We start from the raw sequence: 21,130 nt of genomic DNA on the forward strand, positions 1-21,130 counted from the left end.
TTATTTTTTTATTATGTTCAGTTAGCCACTGCATAGTACATCATTAGTTTCTGATGTAGTGTTCAATGATTCATTAGATGTTTATAAAACAGTATGTTTTAAGGTAGGGTGAGGCCTCACATATGAGTTGGAAATTTATGTTGGTAAATTTTCCATACAACGCATGCCTTATTCCTAAAGTGTTGAAACTAGTGAGAATGTAGTATATTATTTTTTACAGAGGATTAATTATCTCATTTTTTATTCTAGCACACAAATTTTTCAAAATACAAGTTCAGTTTTCTAGGGTATACTCTGCCACCTTAGGCCAGAAGCGAGATCTTTAGGTTAGATATCTCATGTGCTGATGACTCAATATCACTGGAAGGAGGAAAGAGGCAATGTTTTATAGTTCTGTGTGTCCTTGTGATCTAGCATAAAATAAGTACCCATTACTGATTGATGATGTTGATGGTACTTTATATTTATAAGAGGAATGAAGTGAACTATCAGGGTAGAAGGAGATTCTGTAACATTATTTTTTTTTGCTTATAGTTATAGTCAGAAAACACTACATCATAACTATATTATAGTGAAAATACTGGTGTGAACACATATGTGAGATAATGTTCTAGGAAGAACTAAAGAAGAAAAAATGAGATTGATGGCAAGGAAAAGAAGAAGGAGCTAAGTGAGATTTTATGATCTGATTAGAAAATGGAGAGTCCAGGCTGCTTTTTGTTGTTTCTTCATAGCAGCATAACAAATCACCTGCTTTCATTTGTATTTAATAAATGAAAAGGGAAAGGTCATAACATTTCTTAAAATTCAGCTAGCAATTATAATCTCCATATTAAATGACAAAGAACAGAAAGAGATTAACTGGGCAGAAGAAGAGGAATCAAGTTATTACTCCAGAGCAAAAGTCTCTCCAGTAAAAAAATGGATAGCGAAGATGGAAAAAAAATGATCAGGAGACCCTGTACTGAAGCTAAAGAGGTGAATGTAATCTTACCCATCTCTGGCTGAAATCCTGATGGAGATGCCTGATCATGCTCCTCCATTAATTGCTTCAATTTTTTAGCATGGACTTTTCCTACATAGTGAGACTGAGCAACAATTGGGGAGCTAAATATCATGTTGCAGAGATCACAAAATTTATTTCTGTCCACTACTTCACTTCTATGGACCTGAAATAAGCACAATCTTGTTAAAATGATTTGATAACTCAAAGTTTAGAATTACGACATCAATATAGGCCACTTACCTGAAAATTCCTAACATCCATCTTCATTTTCTTACCAGGCACTTCATTTTGTTCCCCATGCATTTGAAAATAAAACCTAACATTTTGAGCATGTTTTTCACTCTGAAAAAAGATACAATATGACTTCGTTTATGCAATAACAGAAGCACCCTGAGTTTACACCTCTTTGGATTTGAGGATAGCACTTGTAAGTTGTAATATATGTGGTGTTGTACCATGTTTATGAAGGAGCTTCACGTGCTTTTTTCAAATCTCTGAATCTCATAATGAAAATGCTGTAATTCAGAGATCAATAACTTTTATGTTGTTGACAGAGACTCCTGGTGGCTTCCCAATATCAAATTTCTTCTTCTTAGTTACATGTCTTGGGCGGTATACCCAGCTAAAAGACTGCATGTTTCAGCCTCCCTTTCCACAAAATGTAACCATGTGACTAGATTCTGGCCAATAAGATATAATCTGAACCACTGGGTGGAAGTTCTGAGAAATCTCTTTAACATGCTGAGGGATGAGCCCTTCCAATCTTCTTCCCTTCTGTTTCTGGAATTAAGATCACGGTTCCAGCAGTCATCTGGGACTTTAGGGGATCTTGAGGACAAAAGCTAGTTCAGCAGAATAGAAAGACAGAAAATGCCTAGGTTCCTGATGATATCATGGAACTGTCATACCAGCTCTGTACTGCTTACCTCTCAAAATTCTTTTTTGTGAAAATTTTAAACCTTCTAAGTTAAGCATATTAGAAAAATCTCTACAAATGTGTAACAAAATAAGAATAACAAAACTGTTGGTGTAGGTAGAAGGGAAACTAGTATTCCTGAGCACATGCTGTGATATAATCACTATCTATAGAATTTTAAATTATGAAATACATCCATCTTGCAGAAAAGTCAGGAAATAATACAGCTGAAGCCCATACCCACCACTCTGTTTTAACAGATGTTAACATTTTGCTTTCTTTCTTTCAGATCTCCTTTTTAAGAGATAAAATTTTATATACATAGTCCTATCTCTTGTTATAAATACCACTCAATATGCTGTTTGTCTTTTAACTTTATGATGATTTTTTTCATGTAAAATTTCGCCACCACATATCTTTATTTTAAAGCTATAGTAATGAGGTGAAACTACTGTACAGAAAGGCAAACAAAGCAATACAATACTACAGAATAATAGTCTCAAGAATATATATATGAAATTTAGTATATGACAGAAGTACCACACAAACCAATGCAGAAAGAATGGACTGTGAAATAAACAGTGCTGGGACATCAGGCTATCTGTATGAAAAATTGTCATAAACACCCTCCTCCATATGCAAAATTTAATACTAGATGAGTAAAAACTTTAACATGAGAAACAGAACTTTTAAAGGTATTCGAAGAAAATGAAGGGACATATCTATATGATATAAGTGCAAAAAATGGTTGTTTAAACATCTAAATATAAATACAAAAAGAAATTTTAATAAGCGCAACATCCTTAAAACTCAAAACTTCTTTGTCAAAGATTAATTGCCCCTAGTGCTGTGGGTTAATTTCCATTTCTTTGTGTCCTCTTTAGTTTCTTTCATCAGTCTTTTATAGTTTTCAGACTATAGGTCTTTCCCTGCTTTGGTTAGGTTTATTCCTAGCTATCTTACTGGTTTTGGTGCAACTGTAAATGGGATTGATTCCTTAATTTCTCTCTGCTGCTTCGTTATTGGTGTATAGAAATGTAACAGATTTCTATATGTTGATTATGTGTCCTGAGACTTTACTGAATTTGTTTATCAGCTCTAGCGTTTTTTGTCGGAGTCATTTGGGAACACTGGACAGCAACATGGAAAAGAATGAAACTGGACTACTTTCTTATACCATCCACAAAAATATGTTCAAAATGGATTAAAGACCTAAATGTGAGAACTGAAACCATAAAAATTCCAGAGGAGAACACAGGCAGTAACCTTCTCTTTGACATCGGCCGTAGCAACTTCTTTCTAGATATGTCTCCTGAGACAAGAGAAATAAAAGCAAAAATACACTATTGGTGAACCATGAGAGACTATGGACTCTGAAAAACAATCTGAGGGTTTTGAAGGGGCGGGGGATGGGAAGTTGGGGGAACCAGGTAGTGGGTATTGGAGAGGGCACGGATTGCATAGAGCACTGGGTGTGGTGCAGAAACAAGGAATACTGTTACGCTGAAAATAAATTAAAAAATAAAATAAAAAAAAATACACTATTGGGACTTCATCAATATAAAAATCTTCTGCATAGTGAAGGAAACAACACAACAAAAAGGTAACCTATGGAATAGGAGAAGATATCTGCAAAGAAGATATCCAAAATATATAAAGAACTTACCAAATCCAACACTCAAAAAATGAATAATTTAGTTAAAAAATGGGCAGAGGACATGAACAGACATTGTTCCAAAGATGACATCCAGATGGCCAATAGACACATGAAAATATGCTCAACATCACTCATCATCAGGGAAATACAAATCAAAACTATAATGCGGTAACCTTTTATCTGTCAGAATGGCTAAAATCAACAAGACACAAAACAATAGGTATTGGCAAGAGTGTGGAGAAAGGGGAACACTCTTGCACTGTTGGTGGGAATACAAACTGGTATAGCCACTCTGGAAAACAGTATGGAGATTTTTCAGAAAGTTAAAAGTAAAACTACCTTATGATCTAGCAATTGTACTAGTAGGTATTTACCCAAAGAATACAAAAATACTGATTCAAAGGGATGCATGAACACTTATGTTTATAGCAGCATTTTCTACAATAGCCAAATTATGGAAACAGCCCAAGTGTCCATTGACTGATGAATGGATAAAGAAATGGTATATATATACAATGGAATATTGCTTAGCCATTAAAAAGAATGAAATCTGGGATGCCTGGGTGGATCAGTTGGTTAAAGGTCTGCTTTCAACTCAGGTCATGATCCCAGGGTCCTGGAATCCAGTCCTGAATAAGGCTTCTTGCTCAGCGGGGAGCCTGCTTCTCCTTCTGCCTGCTCTGCCTGTTACTCCCCCTGCCTGTGCTTATCCTCTCCCTCCTTCCCTCTCTCTCTTTCTCTCTCCGACAAATAAACAAAATCTTTAAAAAAAAAGAGTGAAATCTTGCCAGTTGCAATGACATGTATGGAGTAGGAGAGGGAGAGTATAATGCTAAGGAAGTTAAGTCAGAGAAAGACAAATACCATATGATTTTACTCATATGTGGAATTTAAGAAATAAAAGAAACTAACAAAGGGAAAAAAGAGAGATAGAAGCAAACCAAGAAACAGATTCTTAACTACAGAGAAAAAACTGATGTTTACCATAGGGGAGGTTAGTGGCGAAATTGTTAAATAGGTGATGGGGATTAAGAAGTGCACTTGTGATGAGCACCAGGTGTTGTATGGAAGTCTGAATAACTATTTTGTACACCTGAAACTAATATTGTGCTCTATGTTAACTAACTGGAATTTAAATAAGAAACATTCAAAAGTTCAACAGTACTATTCTATTTTACATGTGCAATAAATACTATACACTGAGATAGTCTGATAGTATTAACCAGGCTGTATACTAAAGAGGAAAAAAATCATCTTTTCAAGTAGAGTATGTGTATGGAAATACTTTCAAATATATGGAAGGTTATGTATAATTTCGATTTGATAATTTAATAATCATAAGCACCAAACTAACAGATGGCACTGAAATTTAAATTTAAAAATATGTTACATTATCAACAATAGCCAAATTATGGAATGAGCCCAAATGTCCATCAACTGATGAATGGATAAAGATGTAGTGTGTGTATACACACACACACACACACACACACACACACACATACACCTACACACAATGGAATGTTACTCAGCCATAGGAAAGAATGATATTTTACCATCTGCAATGACATGGCTAGAGTTAGAGTATAATGCTAATGAAATAAGTCAATCAGAGAAAGACAAATACCATACAATTTTACTCACATGTGAAATTTAAGAAACAAAACAAACGAATAAAGTGAGAAAAGAGAGAGAGAGAGAGAGAGAGAGAGAGAGAGAGGTGAACCAAGAAATAAATGCAACTACAGAAAACAAAGTGATGGTTACCAGAGGAGAGGTAGGTGGGTGGGTTAAATTGGTAATGGGGACTGAGGAATGCACTTATGATGAGCACCAGCTGTTGTACGTACGTGTTGTTCACCTAAAAGTAGTATTGCACTGTATGTTAACTAACTAATAAGAATTAACTAACTAATAAGAATTATACAAAAATTTGAAAAAAAGAAAAAGATGGTAACCTATAAAATCTATAATAAAATCCTTAACAAATGGAATTTTAAGAAACATGTACAGCTCATTTTCTCTTCTTATTAAAACCATATTGCTTTTTTTTTCAAGTATGAGGGCTATAAATCTCAGGAAAATAAATCAATACCTAACTCCTAGGGCCAAGAGAAACTGTATTTTAAAATATTCTCATTCTAGCTTTTTAAAATTCAAATGGGAAATTCCAGTGGGGAATGTAGATTCTGTCATTTTTACTGCTTTTGTGTATGTCAACTTAAGTAGTCTACCATTTTGCCTGCTTTGGCAGTGTACAGTCTTTCACTGTAGTTAAACAGAAAAAAAAACCATATTGCTTTTCAAAAGTGTACTCTGGAATTTAAACAATTCAGTTTAAAAGTACTTATTTCATAATATAATAAATTTGGCTCTCAGGAAGTCTAGCTTTGCTCTCTCCAAATTTTCCCAGAGCAGAATAGCTTTTCAAAGGTTCAGAATTCTATAAAATGTTTTTAAAAACCCAGCCTTTCTGAAAAATGTATAACCTTTCAAAGTACTAGAATTGGCAATACTTTAAATATCAATTTCATTTAAATATCAATTTCAATTTATAAAGTGCCAAATTTTTAACTATAGGCTAGTAGCAAATATTTTGTAATTATACAATGTGTAAACTTATTTTTGTTTGCTTTTTAATATCATAAATTTTATTTTGCAATATATTTTTATTGCCTGCATTATTTGCAGAGTTCTCTGAAGATAAGAACACTGTATTATTTACAATTTAATCCTTATAACCATCCAAGTTCTGAAGTATTGGTAGTTCTTAATAAATATTTATTAATAAAAATGCTATAACATTACATAATGCTTTATTGTCCTTAAAACACTACAAAAAAAATAAAAAGATGTACCAATAGGACAGGTGTCCAGAACATGCTCTTACATGAAAAAGGAAGTAAAAATCATATAAAAATTATATTTTGTTAAAGTGTATATCCCATGTGTGTATAGAAAGCATAGTGGAATCATATCAGCAAAAGAGAAGTTAAATAATAGTTACCTACAAGTGACAGAATTATAACTGGATGCTACTTTCTCATATTTTTGTGTATTTTCTATACTATTACTTCATAAGCTCACAAAAAGCTATTTTCTCAAATTTAAATTCAAATGGTTTGAATCACAGTTATCACAGAGCCCCCTTGATTTTGTGTATCTCTTTACTAATTCCAAATCTTTGAACTCTGGGGGCTGAGGATGTACTCGACACTGTCCAATAATTTGATTCATTTAATTCTCATGAGCCTAGTGAGTGAGATTTTACCACCCCAATTTTGCAGGTTCAAGAAACATGCTCAGAGAAGCAAAGTGACTTGTCCAGGGTTACACAACAATGATGGGGTTAAAGCCTGAATGTAGGTCCTCTCATTCCATAGCCAACAAAATTTCCCTATCTGTAATTTATAGTAATTGAATCCCAGTCAACATAAGAGCTGAAATATAGCTGCCAGTAACATTTGCAATGGACAAGACAAAGTGCGTTTTAAAAAGTAAAGCTGGCTTTGTATTTTTTAAAGTAAATTTATCTAGTACCTTTGGTAACCCAGACACTAGAAATGAAAGAAATCCAATAGCTCATCCTATGATATAGAAATGGGGTAGGGAAGGGCAACACCAAATGAAAGAAAAGAACACCGGACTTGAAATCAGAAGAAATCATTTTTAAGCTTGGTCACGCCAATGATGCTACAAAGAATCATGACCCCTCTGAGTCTGTTTTTAAATAAATAAACCAAAGGAGTAAGAACCTTAAATATTCCCTCTCCTAGCTTTATAATCCTATGGTTCTGCTTTAAAAAAAATGTTGGCTAAGTCAAGTGCAAGACTGGTTCATTTTGTTTTTATAGCCCTTATTTACTATAAAGGAAGACTCGAGTTCTATAATATCCCTTCTACTCAAGCTTTATAATGCCTCCCTTATATTTACTACAAGTACATGAAGGATATAGTGGCTTGATGACTACAAAGGGAGGCAGAATGGTGTGAAGAAAAGTAAAGAAACTTTGGAATAAAAAAGAATGATTTTAAACCCCAAATCCTCAAACTTAAGCTAGTAAGTTACTGACTCTCTCTGAGCCAGTCTCCTCATCCATCAAAGGGAAATAATACAGATGAATGGATCAAGAAGATGTGGTATATATACACAATGGAATACTATGCAGCCATCAAAAGAAATGAAATCTTGCCATTTGTGACGATGTGGATGGAACTAGAGTGTATCATGCTTAGCAAAATAAGTCAATCAGAGAAAGACAACTATCATATGATCTCCCTGATATGAGGAAGTGGTGATGCAACATGGGGGCTTAAGTGGGTAGGAGAAGAATCAATGAAACAAGATGGGACTGGGAGAGAGACAAACCATAAGTGACTCTTAATCTCACAAAACAAACTGAGGGTTGCTGGGGGGAGGGGGGTTGGGAGAAGGGGGGTGGGGTTATGGACATTGGGGAGGGTATGTGCTTTGGTGAGTGCTGTGAAGTGTGTAAACCTGGCGATTCACAGACCTGTACCCCTGGGGATAAAAATACATGTTTATAAAAAAAATTAAAAATTAAAAAAAAAGGGAAATAATATCACCTACTTCGCAGGATTTTCATAAGAATCAAAAACAATAAAATAGGAAGTTTAGTGGCTACATTTAAAAACCTCCTTTAAATGAGTGTAGAGGATAAACAAATATATAAATACATGTATACATTAAACCATAAAAAATAAAATAAAAATATCCTTTAGACTCTATTCCCATTATTTTTAACCTACCTCATAATGTGAAATCCTTTGTGATTCAAACTGTAGCACCACTCCACATACATTACAAAAGTTATCTGTATAAAGTTCAGTCTTTTCCTGTTCATTCCAAATCATATCTATGAATAAAATAAAGGGAAGTGAGACTGTATATCATATTAATGAATATTTGGAAGTATCATTTTCATTCAACTATCTTATTTATTGTGTCACTCAAATCTGAGTGCCTATGAGACTATAGTAATAGCTCTTTGCTTATTGAGGATACAATTCAATATTAAGTAAATTTCTAATCTCTGATACAGGAAGTTAGTTGGTATGATAAGTCTAGTCAATATCATTCCAAAGGAAAAGTTATGGGGTTATTAGTAACTACATGAGCTTCATGGGATGATCTAGAGTACCCATAATGAAAGGCAGGATTAAAAAACCCAGCCTTGGACTTTTGTTTTACAAGAGATAATCCTAATAAAGCATTAAGACTGTCACTATGGCTATGTGACAGCTATGGCTCCAATGTTATCTTCTTTGTGGTTGGAACCACAGAGAAAGTTTGGTCATGGTGGGCAGACATACTCCATTGTTGTAAAAAGACTGAATACCCATCTGGCAAAACATGTCTCACATAAGCCCCTCAAAGTAAGGGTCATGTAAGAACATCTAGAAATTATGCTATAGTGTTTCTCACTGTAGTAATAACACATACTGAAACTTTCTGCATTTATGCTTGAGGTCTACAGTTCTAAGTTTCTTAATAGCTGCAATGTATTCTGCCAAAGTTCATTATCTATAAGGTATAAATCACAAAACAAACATTTTGCTCACCATTTGGCTATTTAAATGAATAAGTTGATACCACATATTCATAGAGAAATGCCAAAGATACATTAAATTGATAAACCAAGCATACTGGTAAGATTTTGAATTTCTCTTTAAAATCTTCAACTAGTAAATATTATAGTTTGTTGGCAAACTATAAATATAACTATATTCATATAACTATAACTTATATTATAAATACAACTTAACTACAAATATAACTTATTACCAAAGGAAATTTTCCATTGTAGAAGAAAAAATATAACACATCTAGTTCCCAAAAGTAACAAAAATTAATTATACACTACATAGAAAAAATATGCAAAGATATAAATTAAATTTAAAAGTGGTTAACTCTGGGAAATGGGGCTAGAAAAGGAACAAAGGGAGAAACTTAAATATTTTATTCTTTATAGTTATCTTGTTTTAATTTTTGCAAAACACATGTAAAACTTTCTATTTAAAAACTTTTAAATATATTAATTTTATATTAAGATTTATTTATTTTAGAGGGAGTGAGTGTATGAGCAGGGGGAGGGGCATAGGGAGAGGGGGAAAGAAAGAATCCTCAAGCAGACTCCCCACTGAGTGCAGAGCCCAATATAGGGGCTCAATCCCAGGACCCTGAGATCATGACCTGTGCCAAAATCAAGAGCCAACCACTTAACTGACTAAGCCACCCAGGCACATGTAAAGATTTTTATTTTAAAAATTATGTCAGATATCTTCAACTAAGCTTAATTTTCAGTATCTCTATATGCACTAAAGAGGCGTTCTTAAAAAATTGCTTGTCCAAGTTAAGAATAACTATAATTAACATCATTAATTATCAGGGCAATGCAAATCAAAACCACAATGAGTTATCACCTCACACCAGTCAGAATGGCTAAAATGAACAAGTCAGGAAATGACAGATGCTGGCGAGGATGTGGAAAAAGGGGAACCCTCCTACACTGTTGGTGGGAATGCAAGCTGGTGCCACCACTCTGAAAAACAGCTTGGAGGTTCCTCAAAATGTTGAAAATAGAACTACCCTACGACCCAGCAATTGCACTACTGGGTATTTACCCTAAAGATACAAACGTAGGGATCCAAAGGGGCACATGCACCTGAATGTTTACAGCAGCAATGTCTACAACAGCCAAACTATGGAAAGAACCTAGATGTCCATCAACAGATGAATGGATAAAGAAGATGTGGTATATATACACAATGGAATACTATGCAGCCATCAAAAGAAATGAAATCTTGCCATTTGTGACGATGTGGATGGAACTAGAGTGTATCATGCTTAGCAAAATAAGTCAATCAGAGAAAGACAACTATCATATGATCTCCCTGATATGAGGAAGTGGTGATGCAACATGGGGGCTTAAGTGGGTAGGAGAAGAATCAATGAAACAAGATGGGACTTGGAGGGAGACAAACAATAAGTGACTCTTAATCTCACAAAACAAACTGAGGGTTGCTGGGGGGAGGGGGGCTGGGAGAAGAGGGGTGGGGTTATGGACATAGGGGAGGGTATGTGCTTTGGTGAGTGCTATGAAGTGTGTAAACCTGGTGATTCAGACCTGTACCCCTGGGGATAAAAATATATGTTTATAAAAAATAAAAAATTAAAAAGGGAAAAGAAGCAGCTCAAAATATGGATAAGAGTTAGGAATCAGTTGCAAGCAAGAGGTCATTGAGGCTTGAACCAGAGGATGGGCAGCAGGCACAGAAAGGAAGACATGGACATAAGAGACGTAACTATCAAAACCAAGGGGCATTAAATCCTGAGCTTAGAACTTGCTATGAATATGATAAGCTTTTAGATCTATCACATTTAAGCTTACAAAATGCTCCTGATGCAAGAAGCAGAACTTTGACCTTAAATCAAATAAATTCACCCACAATTACTTGTCAGTGGGTGTTCTTTGTGACTGTAATATAAAGAATGTGCCGATGTTCTGACTTCAGTGAATCAAAAACTAAAATATACAAAAATCTGTATTTTAACAAGAAGATACTGGAATGATGATGCAGATAAAAATGTACTTAGGAGGACTGACCCTAATTTTCTTTAAATAGCATGCTTTCCTAATCAATTCAAATATGATAAAATCTACATTCAAATTTTCAGGTACAAATCTTCATGTAAAAATTATTCTCAATCAGGGTATCACATCAAATTCACATGCAGTTTTTCCAAAATCATACATGCTGAACTAAAAATCTCTGTGGGTGGTTCAATCCAACCACAAGTGATTCTGATAATCAACCATGCTGGGAATCACTGCCCTACAGGACAGGCTCAGATCCTTACAAATAATGGCTGTGCAATATCTATTTGGTGACTAAGCTGATTGATATACAGGTTTTGTCATCTATGATACTTATCAAGCTAACCGTGCTTTAGTCTAACCTGAAATGATTTTTGGGAAAAAAAAAAAAAGAACAAAAAGGAAAGAAAAAAAGTATTCCTTGGCACGACCTCAAATCTATATAAATCTCTGGAGTTGAAGCCCAAGAATTTGTGTTGTTAAATATGGTCCCCCAGGTAATCTCTTAAACAGCCTACCTAGTGATGCCAGTTCAACTTTTCACAAAGGTAGTTCCAACCCTGGCTGCACATTGAAGTCTCCAAGTTATTTTTTTTTAAACATACCAATACCCAGACTCCATCAAGACCAATTAACCAGAATCTCTGAGAGTGGTTCCCCATCATAGTTTCTTGCCCATACCCCGTTTCTTAAAGCTTTCCAGGTGATTTGTTGCTGAATCTCTTGAACTGAAAAGTCTGTTTTCCTGGAGGGGGCAGGTCTCAAACTTTAGCGTTCATCAGAATCACCTGGAAACTTGTTAAAAGATTAATTGATTATTGGGTCCCATTCCCAGAACTTCTTATTCGTAGTTCTGGGGTGGGGGACCAAGAACATACAGTTTTTTTTTTTTTAACAAGTTCCCTGGTGATGCTCATGCATCACTGCTGAGCCTCATACTGTCTCAGAGCTTCCACTGGTCCTAGTTCTATTCCTTAAAGTCATTTTAAGTATAATCCCTCTCCTAAAATTGCAATCCTCAAATATTTTAAGAGAATCAGTACATCTTTATTCCCACCCACCTTATCTTTTTGTGAATTGACCCCAGTTCTGTCATGTAGCATGACTTCTAGTCCTCTTACTAGTTTTCCTAAATCCCAGCCATTCATAAAGTGTAACTTAAGCACAATCACCCTTAATGGGGTCACAATAACTACAAACTAGTAAAATGAGATCATCACCTCATTTTTTATTATAATGAGAATGCAAAATATAAAATTTACTACCTTAACCATTTTTAAGTATACAGCTCCTTAGTGTTGTGTATTCACCTTTGTTTTGAATATTTCTCTTCTATTAATATAGCCTAATTTGCCATTTTTTTTGGTGGGCATATCATACTATTGGCTCATGCTAGGTTAACTTTTGACTAAAATACAACCTTCTCTTTCACCTTGAGCTAGTTAAAGTCTGCACTCCAGGACATAGTTATATGGAAAGAAATTTTTATGGATCCCTAGAAGACCCAATACACTTATATTTGTCTCATTTAAGTTCTCCTTTGTTAGATTCTACCAATAATTCTGGCCTTTCAAGATCTTTTTAGATCCTGAATTTGTAGACAGGAGGCTTGTAGAAGCTGGCTTTTTGCTGATAACAATCATACATGATAAGGTATTGTTTTTTCAGAGGGCATCCCACACTGCCAAAATTTCTTCAAACTGCATTTCCCCTAAATTTGACATCGATGTAATGATTGCTACTTTCTAAGGTTATACCTTAAGATTGGGAAGGTCAAGCTATTTCTCCAAAGTTACATAGTTAGTAAGTGCCTAATTCTGCCCAGGGTTTCTCTGAAAGGTAGTTGCTTTTTTAATAAAGATTTTATTTACTTATTTGACAGAGAGAGAGATCACAAGTAGGCAGAGGGACAGGCAGAAAGAGATGGGCAAGCAGACTCCCCGTTGATCAGAGAGCCTGATGTGTGGCTCGATCCCAGGACCCTGAGATCATGACCTGAGCTGAAGGCAGAGGCATATTAACCACTGAGTCACCCAGGTGCCTCCCTGAGAGCTAGTTCTTAATGAATCTTGGAACACTGAAAAAAAATTAAATTAAATAAAAATAAAAGCCAAAGTCTTGAATGAGAAACTTCCTCTCTAGGTTTGGCATATATAAGAAATACATGTCCAATTCACAAGAGATGCTAAAAAATGTTCCTTTAGACCCCGCTATACCCCCATCCCCACCATTTGAGACAGGATTTTTAGACTCCCAGAAAAAAATGACCTATATAGCCAATTCTGAAAGTGGGAGAGGAAATTGGTGATATTCCCAGCCTGTCTCAGGGGGAAGACCTCGAGGACAGGCCAAATTCAGGGAATAGATGTTAATTGAGGGATCATGTGAATAAATGATGTTGGCTGTGAGGAAGATGGCTGGAACAGAAGCTAATGTTTGTTGTGGACTCACTATATGCCATGAACTAAAATAAGTGTTCTCACAAAGTAAGTGTTCTCACAAAGTAAGTGTTCTCACCGGGGCTTTGGAACTGATTCTGGTAGGAATGAATAGCTGAAGAAACTTGACAATTTGTTTCTTCCTCTTTTTCCTTTTCTTCTTTACACTCTCTTTACATCTTTTCTCTTTATATACTGGTCAGAATTTGAAACAAATGTAGTTTTTTTGGTTGGTTGTTAAATATGGCTTATAGAGATTCTTAATTCCCAAAGCAGTAAGAGTTGTAAAAAGCACTAGAATGAGAGCATGCATTAGCCTTTACCCTATTAACTAGCTATATGACTAAGAACATAACACAATCTTCCAGATACCCATTTGTAAAGTTTCTTTGTACTTGACCATATACGGGTTGATAGTTATCAATAAGAAAATGTTGTATTTTAGATACAAATACATAGAGAAGCAAAGTTTTGGTGGGGCACTTATAGAAGGATCCAAATATCTTAGCTCCTTCCAAATAATAAGTCTATCAGAAAACACAAAAGATGATTTGAAATTTTAAGCAGTTGTACATACTTTAGGGCCTAAAAATTCAAAAGGTCCCAATATTTCTTCCCCTATTCCTCTATTATCTGCATTTTCTTATCTATGCCCCAACCCTAAAATTGATTCTCTCCAAGGCATGTTTTTGCAAAAACATACACAGCACTTCTATTACTAAATATAACGTTTTGGTCATTACAGTTAGTGTCAATAATTTTTTTTTTAGCAAATTAGGGTATTATTTTGGTTATAATTTAGGTATAAGTGGATCAGTTTTCTTTTCTGACAATGAATACACCAAATTCATGGCAGAGGGTCCTGTATCTTCCAATCTAATTTAGTTAGAAGTTAGGAGAGCTAGGGTTAAAAATGTAAGTAGATTACACTTTAGAATATCAAATGACAAAACAATAAATGCTGTGAAGTGTGACTTCATTCCTCATCTGCAGCAAGTAAAGTTCTTTGAACATGGGAAGATAAATATCTTCCAATGTTGCTTTAATATTCCTAGAATAGTACTTCTCAACTGTTCTTCATTCTCTGACATATATGAATTTTATATGCCCTCATAAATTTGGAAAAGAAAAAAAATAAATTTGGAAAACAGATATGGATAGGGGAGAAAGATTTTATACTCAGAATCAAAGCCCATCTTAGTGTAGCTTGATCGCAAGATCTTAGTGATATAATGGTGCACTCTCAAAGGAAGACTGGGATATACGGTCTTTGAAACACAGGAGTTTCTCATGATGATAGCACTTCTTTACATTTTACCATTAAAAAAAAAGCAATAGGAAATAGGAAAGCACTGTCAAAAACTAGGTTCAAAATGGAAAGAGAACTAAGGCTGATAATGGAGTTACAGCTTAAAGGATATGGAACAGATGAAATAAAACCAATGTTTAATGTATACTCCTGTTTAAATTCAGAATATTAAGAGAGTAAAATAGCTTTGTAATGCTGTCCACTGTGGTCACAATAAACAGTACAGTTCCTCAGGTTGTCAACTGTTAACATACTAAGAATATCTTTTAAATATTTTATTTTCCAGAAATCAGATACACCAGAAAATTCTTTAGGTTGGAGAAATATGGTCATATAGCAAAACTCTGACCTGCCAGTACAGAGTTCCAGTTTGGGACAATGAAAAATTTCTGGAGATGGATAGTGGTGAAGGTTGCCTAACAACAGGGATGTATTTAATGCCACTGAGTTGCACACTTAAAAATGCTTAAAATGGCAGTTTTGCATTATGTATATCTGGCCACAATAAGAAATGTAATAAAATACTGAAAAAAGTTAAAATAAAAGACAAAAGCACCTTCTCCTCCCTCAACCACAGCATGAAGGGCAGGCAGTTGCCCTGCAGTCAACCTATCACTCAGAGGAAAATGCATGAGCAAGTAATAAACCTTTGTTTTTCTGTTATCACCTAAGTGATCCTCTCTTGAATAACAATTATGAGTTAATTAATTAATTTTCATAAGGGTTATTTTAAATGAAAGAGTGGTTTTGTGACAAACCATAAATGGGATCTGATATGAAAGTTCAAGTATCTGGCAATCCTACAATTTGATTATATTTTTGTATGGTGTTAGCCTTTGGTGAGATAAAGAATCAACTAATTTTCTATTGATGAAAGTGTTTAGTCTTTTTTAAAATTTTACTTACTTTTCAGAGAGAGAGGGAGAGCACAGGCAGGGGGAGTGGCAGGCAGAGGAAGAAGCAGGCTCTCCACTGAGCAAGAAACCCAACGTGGGACTCAACTGGAGGATCCTGGGATCATGACCTGAACCGAAGGCAGACACTTAACTGACTGAGCCACCCAGGTCTCCCAAGTGTTTAGTCTCCTTATTTCTTTCCTACAGGAATGTTTACATGATTTGAGAAAACAAAATTTTCGTAAAAAATTGGAATGGGCCAAAAAAACTATGACCTACAGCAGTGGGTAGTAAGAAGAAAAATAAGCTTTTGAGTTGGTCAAATAGATTCAAATCCTATCTCTACTTCTAACTATATATCCTTGAGCAAATTGTTTAACCACTCTGAGACAGTATTTTTTTTTTAATCTAAAAAGTACAGAAACACAATGTCTCTCCCAGGACATGGTGATTATTAAATGAAACAAAATTAAAAAAAATGTTTAACACACATAATCACTTGATAAAGTATGCTTGTTTACTAATTCAGTAGCTCAAGGTTTTACTTAACATTATATATAATAACTTAATTTCAGGGGTGCCTGGGTGGCTCAGTCCTTAAGTGTCTGCCCTTGGGTCGGGTCCTGATCTCAGGGTTTGGGATCCAGCTCCACATCCGGCTCCCTGCTTGGCCGGAAGCCTGCTTTCACTCTCCCACTCCCCCTGCTTGTGTTCCTGCTCTTGCTCGCTTTCTCTCTCTGTGAAATAAATGAAGAACATCTTTACAATAACTTTATTTCAGATCAGAGTAATTTTAGAGATCATCTAGTCCAACGTTTCTGAATCTTAGCACTATTGTCACTTAGGCCCACATAATTCATTGTTGTGAGGGGCTATTCTATGCATGGTAAGACATTTAACAGCATCCATCCCCAGCCTCTACCAAGTAGAAGTTGGTAGCACTCCCCAGCTGTGACAAACAAAAATATCTCCAGACATTGACACATGTCCCTTATGCAGCAAAATTGGTTCTAGTTTATAACTGATTTAGTCTACTGTTCTCATTTCAAAGTAAGGAAGCTAAAAAGCCCAAAGAGGTCATAGGAAACAAAGGATTGGGGAAGTTGAATTACATGATTCCAGACTCAGGTGGATTTGGACTATGAAAAAGTTTCAGAAGTCTGAGAAGAGGCATTAGTAACAGCTGAGGGATGTTTTTAAATAAGTGAAATACAAATATAAGTACCAATAATTAACATCCTGTGGATTAGAATCTCTTATGTTGGTACAAAAGTATTCAATTCAGCTTGTTATCTGCCGTTGATGATACAAAAAGCACAGAGGATTCACTTCCAGAAACTCATTTTTAGAGAACTTTGTTGGATTGTATCTACTCCGAATAATTGCATTATTATGCTAAAGTAAAATACCCTTAGCTTCTGTATCCAAAAATGCAAATAAGTGTGAAATCCAAATTATCCTATTTGAAACTTTCTTATAATACTATTAGACAACACCAGATAATTTAGGATGTAATAGATTTTTGTGATAAAAGAAAAATATTTATGGCCATGAGTCAGAAAAAAAATAATGAATCTATGCCTACAATTTGGTCCACTCTCACTAATGAAATTAAAAAACATACAGGATCTGGGGTGCCTGTGTGGCTCAGTCAGTTAAGTGTCTGACTCTTGATTTTGGCTCAGATCATGATCTGACAGTCCTGAGATCGAACCCTGTGTTGGGCTCTACACTGGGTGGGAAGCCTCCTTAAGATTCTCTCTCCCTTTTAACCAACACCCCTCCCCAAGTGCCAGGCACCATGGCTGCAGGCTCTCTCTCTCTCTCTCAAAAACAAACAAACCAAAACAAACAAACAAAAAAAACCCAAACAAACAAACAAACAAACAAAAAATCCATACAGGATCTCCGAGGAAAGGAAGATTGTAACATCCTTCAGTTTTAAGTATAAGAACTTTCTCTGTTCACTCCAATGAAATGTTCTTTGGTTATCTTGGTAAGTTTAAGCTTATTCAAATTAGATGATTCTATATATAAATGGCTACAATTAAAAAAGGAATCTTACTTGCATTTGTTGCATGACAATTAGATTTAGTTGTACAAAACACTAAATTTCTTCCTCAAGACAACCCATCAGATGTGTTTGGCAATAACTAGCTATTAACTGCTTTAATGCTTTGTTGAAGTGGGAATTTCACAGTCCAACTGATCTTGCAAAAAAACCCAGCATCATAAAAAATGTCTTTGCATCCTATTTTAATAAAGTGACAAGAATGGAGCAAAGCTCAGAAGAATTGTCTGCAATAATATAAATATAAATTTTACTATTAGTCTCAGATGTAGTCAGGTATTAATGAACCAGAGAAATCATCATTTTAATTCTGCAAAGAGCTTATGTGCTTTTTCTCCATGATTACACCTTTTGAGACAGCCTCCCTCAAACATTTTGTCTTAAAACGATTTTTTAATAGCTGATTTGACCTTTACAATTTTTTAATACCATCATATATAGAAAGATAAACAGGGCTCAACACTAAGTTAAAGTGGAAAATGGAACATGTTAACCTTGCCAAGGTGTTTTAACTCTCCCCGCCCCCTAAATGTCACAACCCACTTAAGGAGTCTTCAGAAAGATTATTTGTGCCAGAAATGCAGATTTGTACCTGGGAGCATTATGAACAGTTATAATGTTATCTAGTATCCTTACTTTCTCAGTTTATAAGATTAGTACTTGACCCATAAATTTGTCAAGTTTAGCTATTTTACATAGATTGTTACATTAAAAACATAATGAAGGCTTTCCTATAGCATATTAAGAATTACAAAATACAACGTAATTAAAGAAATAACTGGGAGTACTAGTTACATGTTCAGTATTAACTCTGTCTTTATTTAAACTAAGTCCCTGACCTTCATAATTATTAGCACTTTGTGGCTCATTATCTCTGGAATCCTGCCTGTTTGTAAAGTTATAAAATGAATTCAAGTCCTGTGTATATTTACTTGATCCTATGACAACTACTTGGTGTCAGCACAGTACCATGCCATTCATTCCAACAGGTTAGTAAATGTGAATGGATCTCCAAGACTAGTTTCAGGTGGAAAAGAATCAAAGTTCATACCCTAACAGATATGTGATGAATACAGGAGGCGACATGCTTAGTATTATCATATATTGACACCTAATTAAGGACAGGGGGTCAAAAACGAATAAGTGGTCATTAACCTCGCTCCAGACAGCCCCACCCTGCCAAATGTAAAGAATTAAAAATTAATTCTAACAGTTTGCTAATTATTCCTTTTTTAGATACTACATTTATAATATAATGTGTTTTAGTGTGCCTGTAGTATGTAAGACACCATGGGCAGAATACAGATTTATAATAAACAATGGGGCAGTCCTGATAGTTTAAGAGTTTGACAAGTGTTATTTAAAATTGTATTTTTCCCAGTTATTTATTTATTCATTTTATAATTTTACTATCAAGCACTACTATTGAGCTCCTTAATATAGCCATGTCTAATCCACCTATATCCTCATCACTTAGCATAGTGCCTGGCACACACACACATACAGTGTTAAATAAACGATTCCTGAATAAATGAAGGAAAGGCCATTAACTAGGTTTTCTTATGGTGCACTTGAAACTTTACTGAATAATATGGAGACAAAGGTAATTGTTGGGTAATTGCTATGCAAACGGATTATTAACTAAATAAAAAGCCAGCATGTCCTCCAATCTAAAACACAACCCACTTAAAAAATTATTTTTCTTAAAAGGAAGAGGTAAATAAAAGGGATTTGTTTTCATTTTGATTTTTACTATGATTACATTGGGACATCAACACTGGGTGAAAGTTCATTTTTGAGCCATTAAACATTTTTGAAAATGTTTTTTAACACTTTCAAAATTGAATGAAATTGAATGAATTGAATGAATTGAATGAAAAATGAAGTGTCCTGGGGCACCTGGGTGGCTCAGTGGGTTAAGCTGATGCCTTCTGCTCAGGTCATGATCTCAGGGTCCTGGGATGGAGTTCCGCATCAGGCTCTCTGCTCAGCAGGGAGCCTGCTTTCCTCTCTCTCTCTCTCTCTGCCTGCCTCGCTGCCTACTTGTGATCTCTGTCAAATAAATAAATAAAATCTTTAAAAAAAAGGAAAAATGAAGTGTCCTATAAAATCTCGTGACTCCTCTTACTACGAATTCTGGGTAGGTATGTGTTTTGTCATATGCCCATTTACTTGGCATTTCTTTTGTTTTGTTTTTATTACCCAATTTCCCATTTGTAACATTGAAAGCTTTTCATCTCCTCTGCTTGGCAATTTCTAATCTCCACTAACATTTGCTCATTATCAACCCCAAGAAAGATGTTGGTTATAGTTGAAAATAGTTTAGCAAACTCCTGATCAAACCACTTTTAATGGATCTATCTGAAGTGGACCTATAATAACTGGAATCCTGACAATTCTTTGTCACTGTTTAGACCAATTTCCTAACGAAGGCTCAAAAAACAAACAAGCAAAAGATACACCATTAAGCAACATTTTTCTTTCTTCTCCTTTACGTATTATTGTACTACTGGCAACCATTTATAGTCTCTATAAATACCTAAACAAAAATATTTTTGAGACCTAACAATGTCTTCGATAGTGTACTGTATCACATATTTATCTTTTGTTAAGTGGAAAGATAAGAGTTTTGGTTTGGAGTGAAACATTAATGAAGGATATTTACCTAAAATGAAATGGTAAGAGGTAACTTTTAGGTAGCAATTATATTTGGTTTTTCACATCCTAGTAAATGGTCTCAACACTAACAACACGATTTCATTACTCACTGAATGTCAAATGGGAACTATGGCCAAAGTTTCTCAGGGCTTATGAATTACTGTCCTACTGCACAGCCATGGAAATGCCATCGAGAGTATCTGCAAAATCATGGTTCATATTTTCAGATCTGAAATCAACCTTGGAGTCTGGCTGGTCTAAAACCTCTATTCCAGAAATTTCAAAACCCAAATTCAGGAAGTTCGTGATCTGTTCAGGGTCACAAAATCTAGTATATGAACAACAGAATTTAAGTTCACTGCACCACTTACCTATGCTAGAGCTCTCATTTTGCCAGCTAGTAATAGTATTTACAGAGTATTGCTGCTACTTTATGAATTTCTATCTCTTAAAGCCATCAAAATATACATAAATACAAAGATACTATAATCAAGCCAGTCACAAAGGCAGGCAAAAAGCCATTTGCTCCGTGAGATATCCATGAGATACTGGAATACTGG

The 21,130-nt window shown here is 35.0% G+C and overlaps 1 protein-coding gene across 6 annotated transcripts in view; it reads right to left on the reverse strand.

Annotated features, from left to right (window-relative positions):
* Window positions 1-21,130, reverse strand: part of ZMAT1 (zinc finger matrin-type 1) — a 35,802-nt gene that overhangs the window by 12,770 nt on the left and 1,902 nt on the right. For 3 of the 6 annotated variants that reach the window (XM_059157378.1, XM_059157377.1, XM_059157380.1), the window contains exons 2-4: window positions 8,350-8,456; window positions 1,247-1,348; window positions 995-1,169 (exon numbers count right to left, since the gene is read on the reverse strand). In XM_059157378.1, coding sequence (XP_059013361.1) covers window positions 995-1,169; window positions 1,247-1,348; window positions 8,350-8,456 — 384 coding nt within the window. Of the gene's footprint in view, window positions 1-994; window positions 1,170-1,246; window positions 1,349-8,349; window positions 8,457-15,851; window positions 15,970-21,130 lie in introns of all 6 variants that reach the window. The other 3 variants (XM_059157379.1, XM_059157382.1, XM_059157381.1) reach the window with 2 other exon arrangements.

The sequence above is a fragment of the Mustela lutreola genome, chromosome X (genome assembly GCF_030435805.1).
Source record: "Mustela lutreola isolate mMusLut2 chromosome X, mMusLut2.pri, whole genome shotgun sequence".
Lineage (NCBI taxonomy): Eukaryota > Metazoa > Chordata > Mammalia > Carnivora > Mustelidae > Mustela > Mustela lutreola.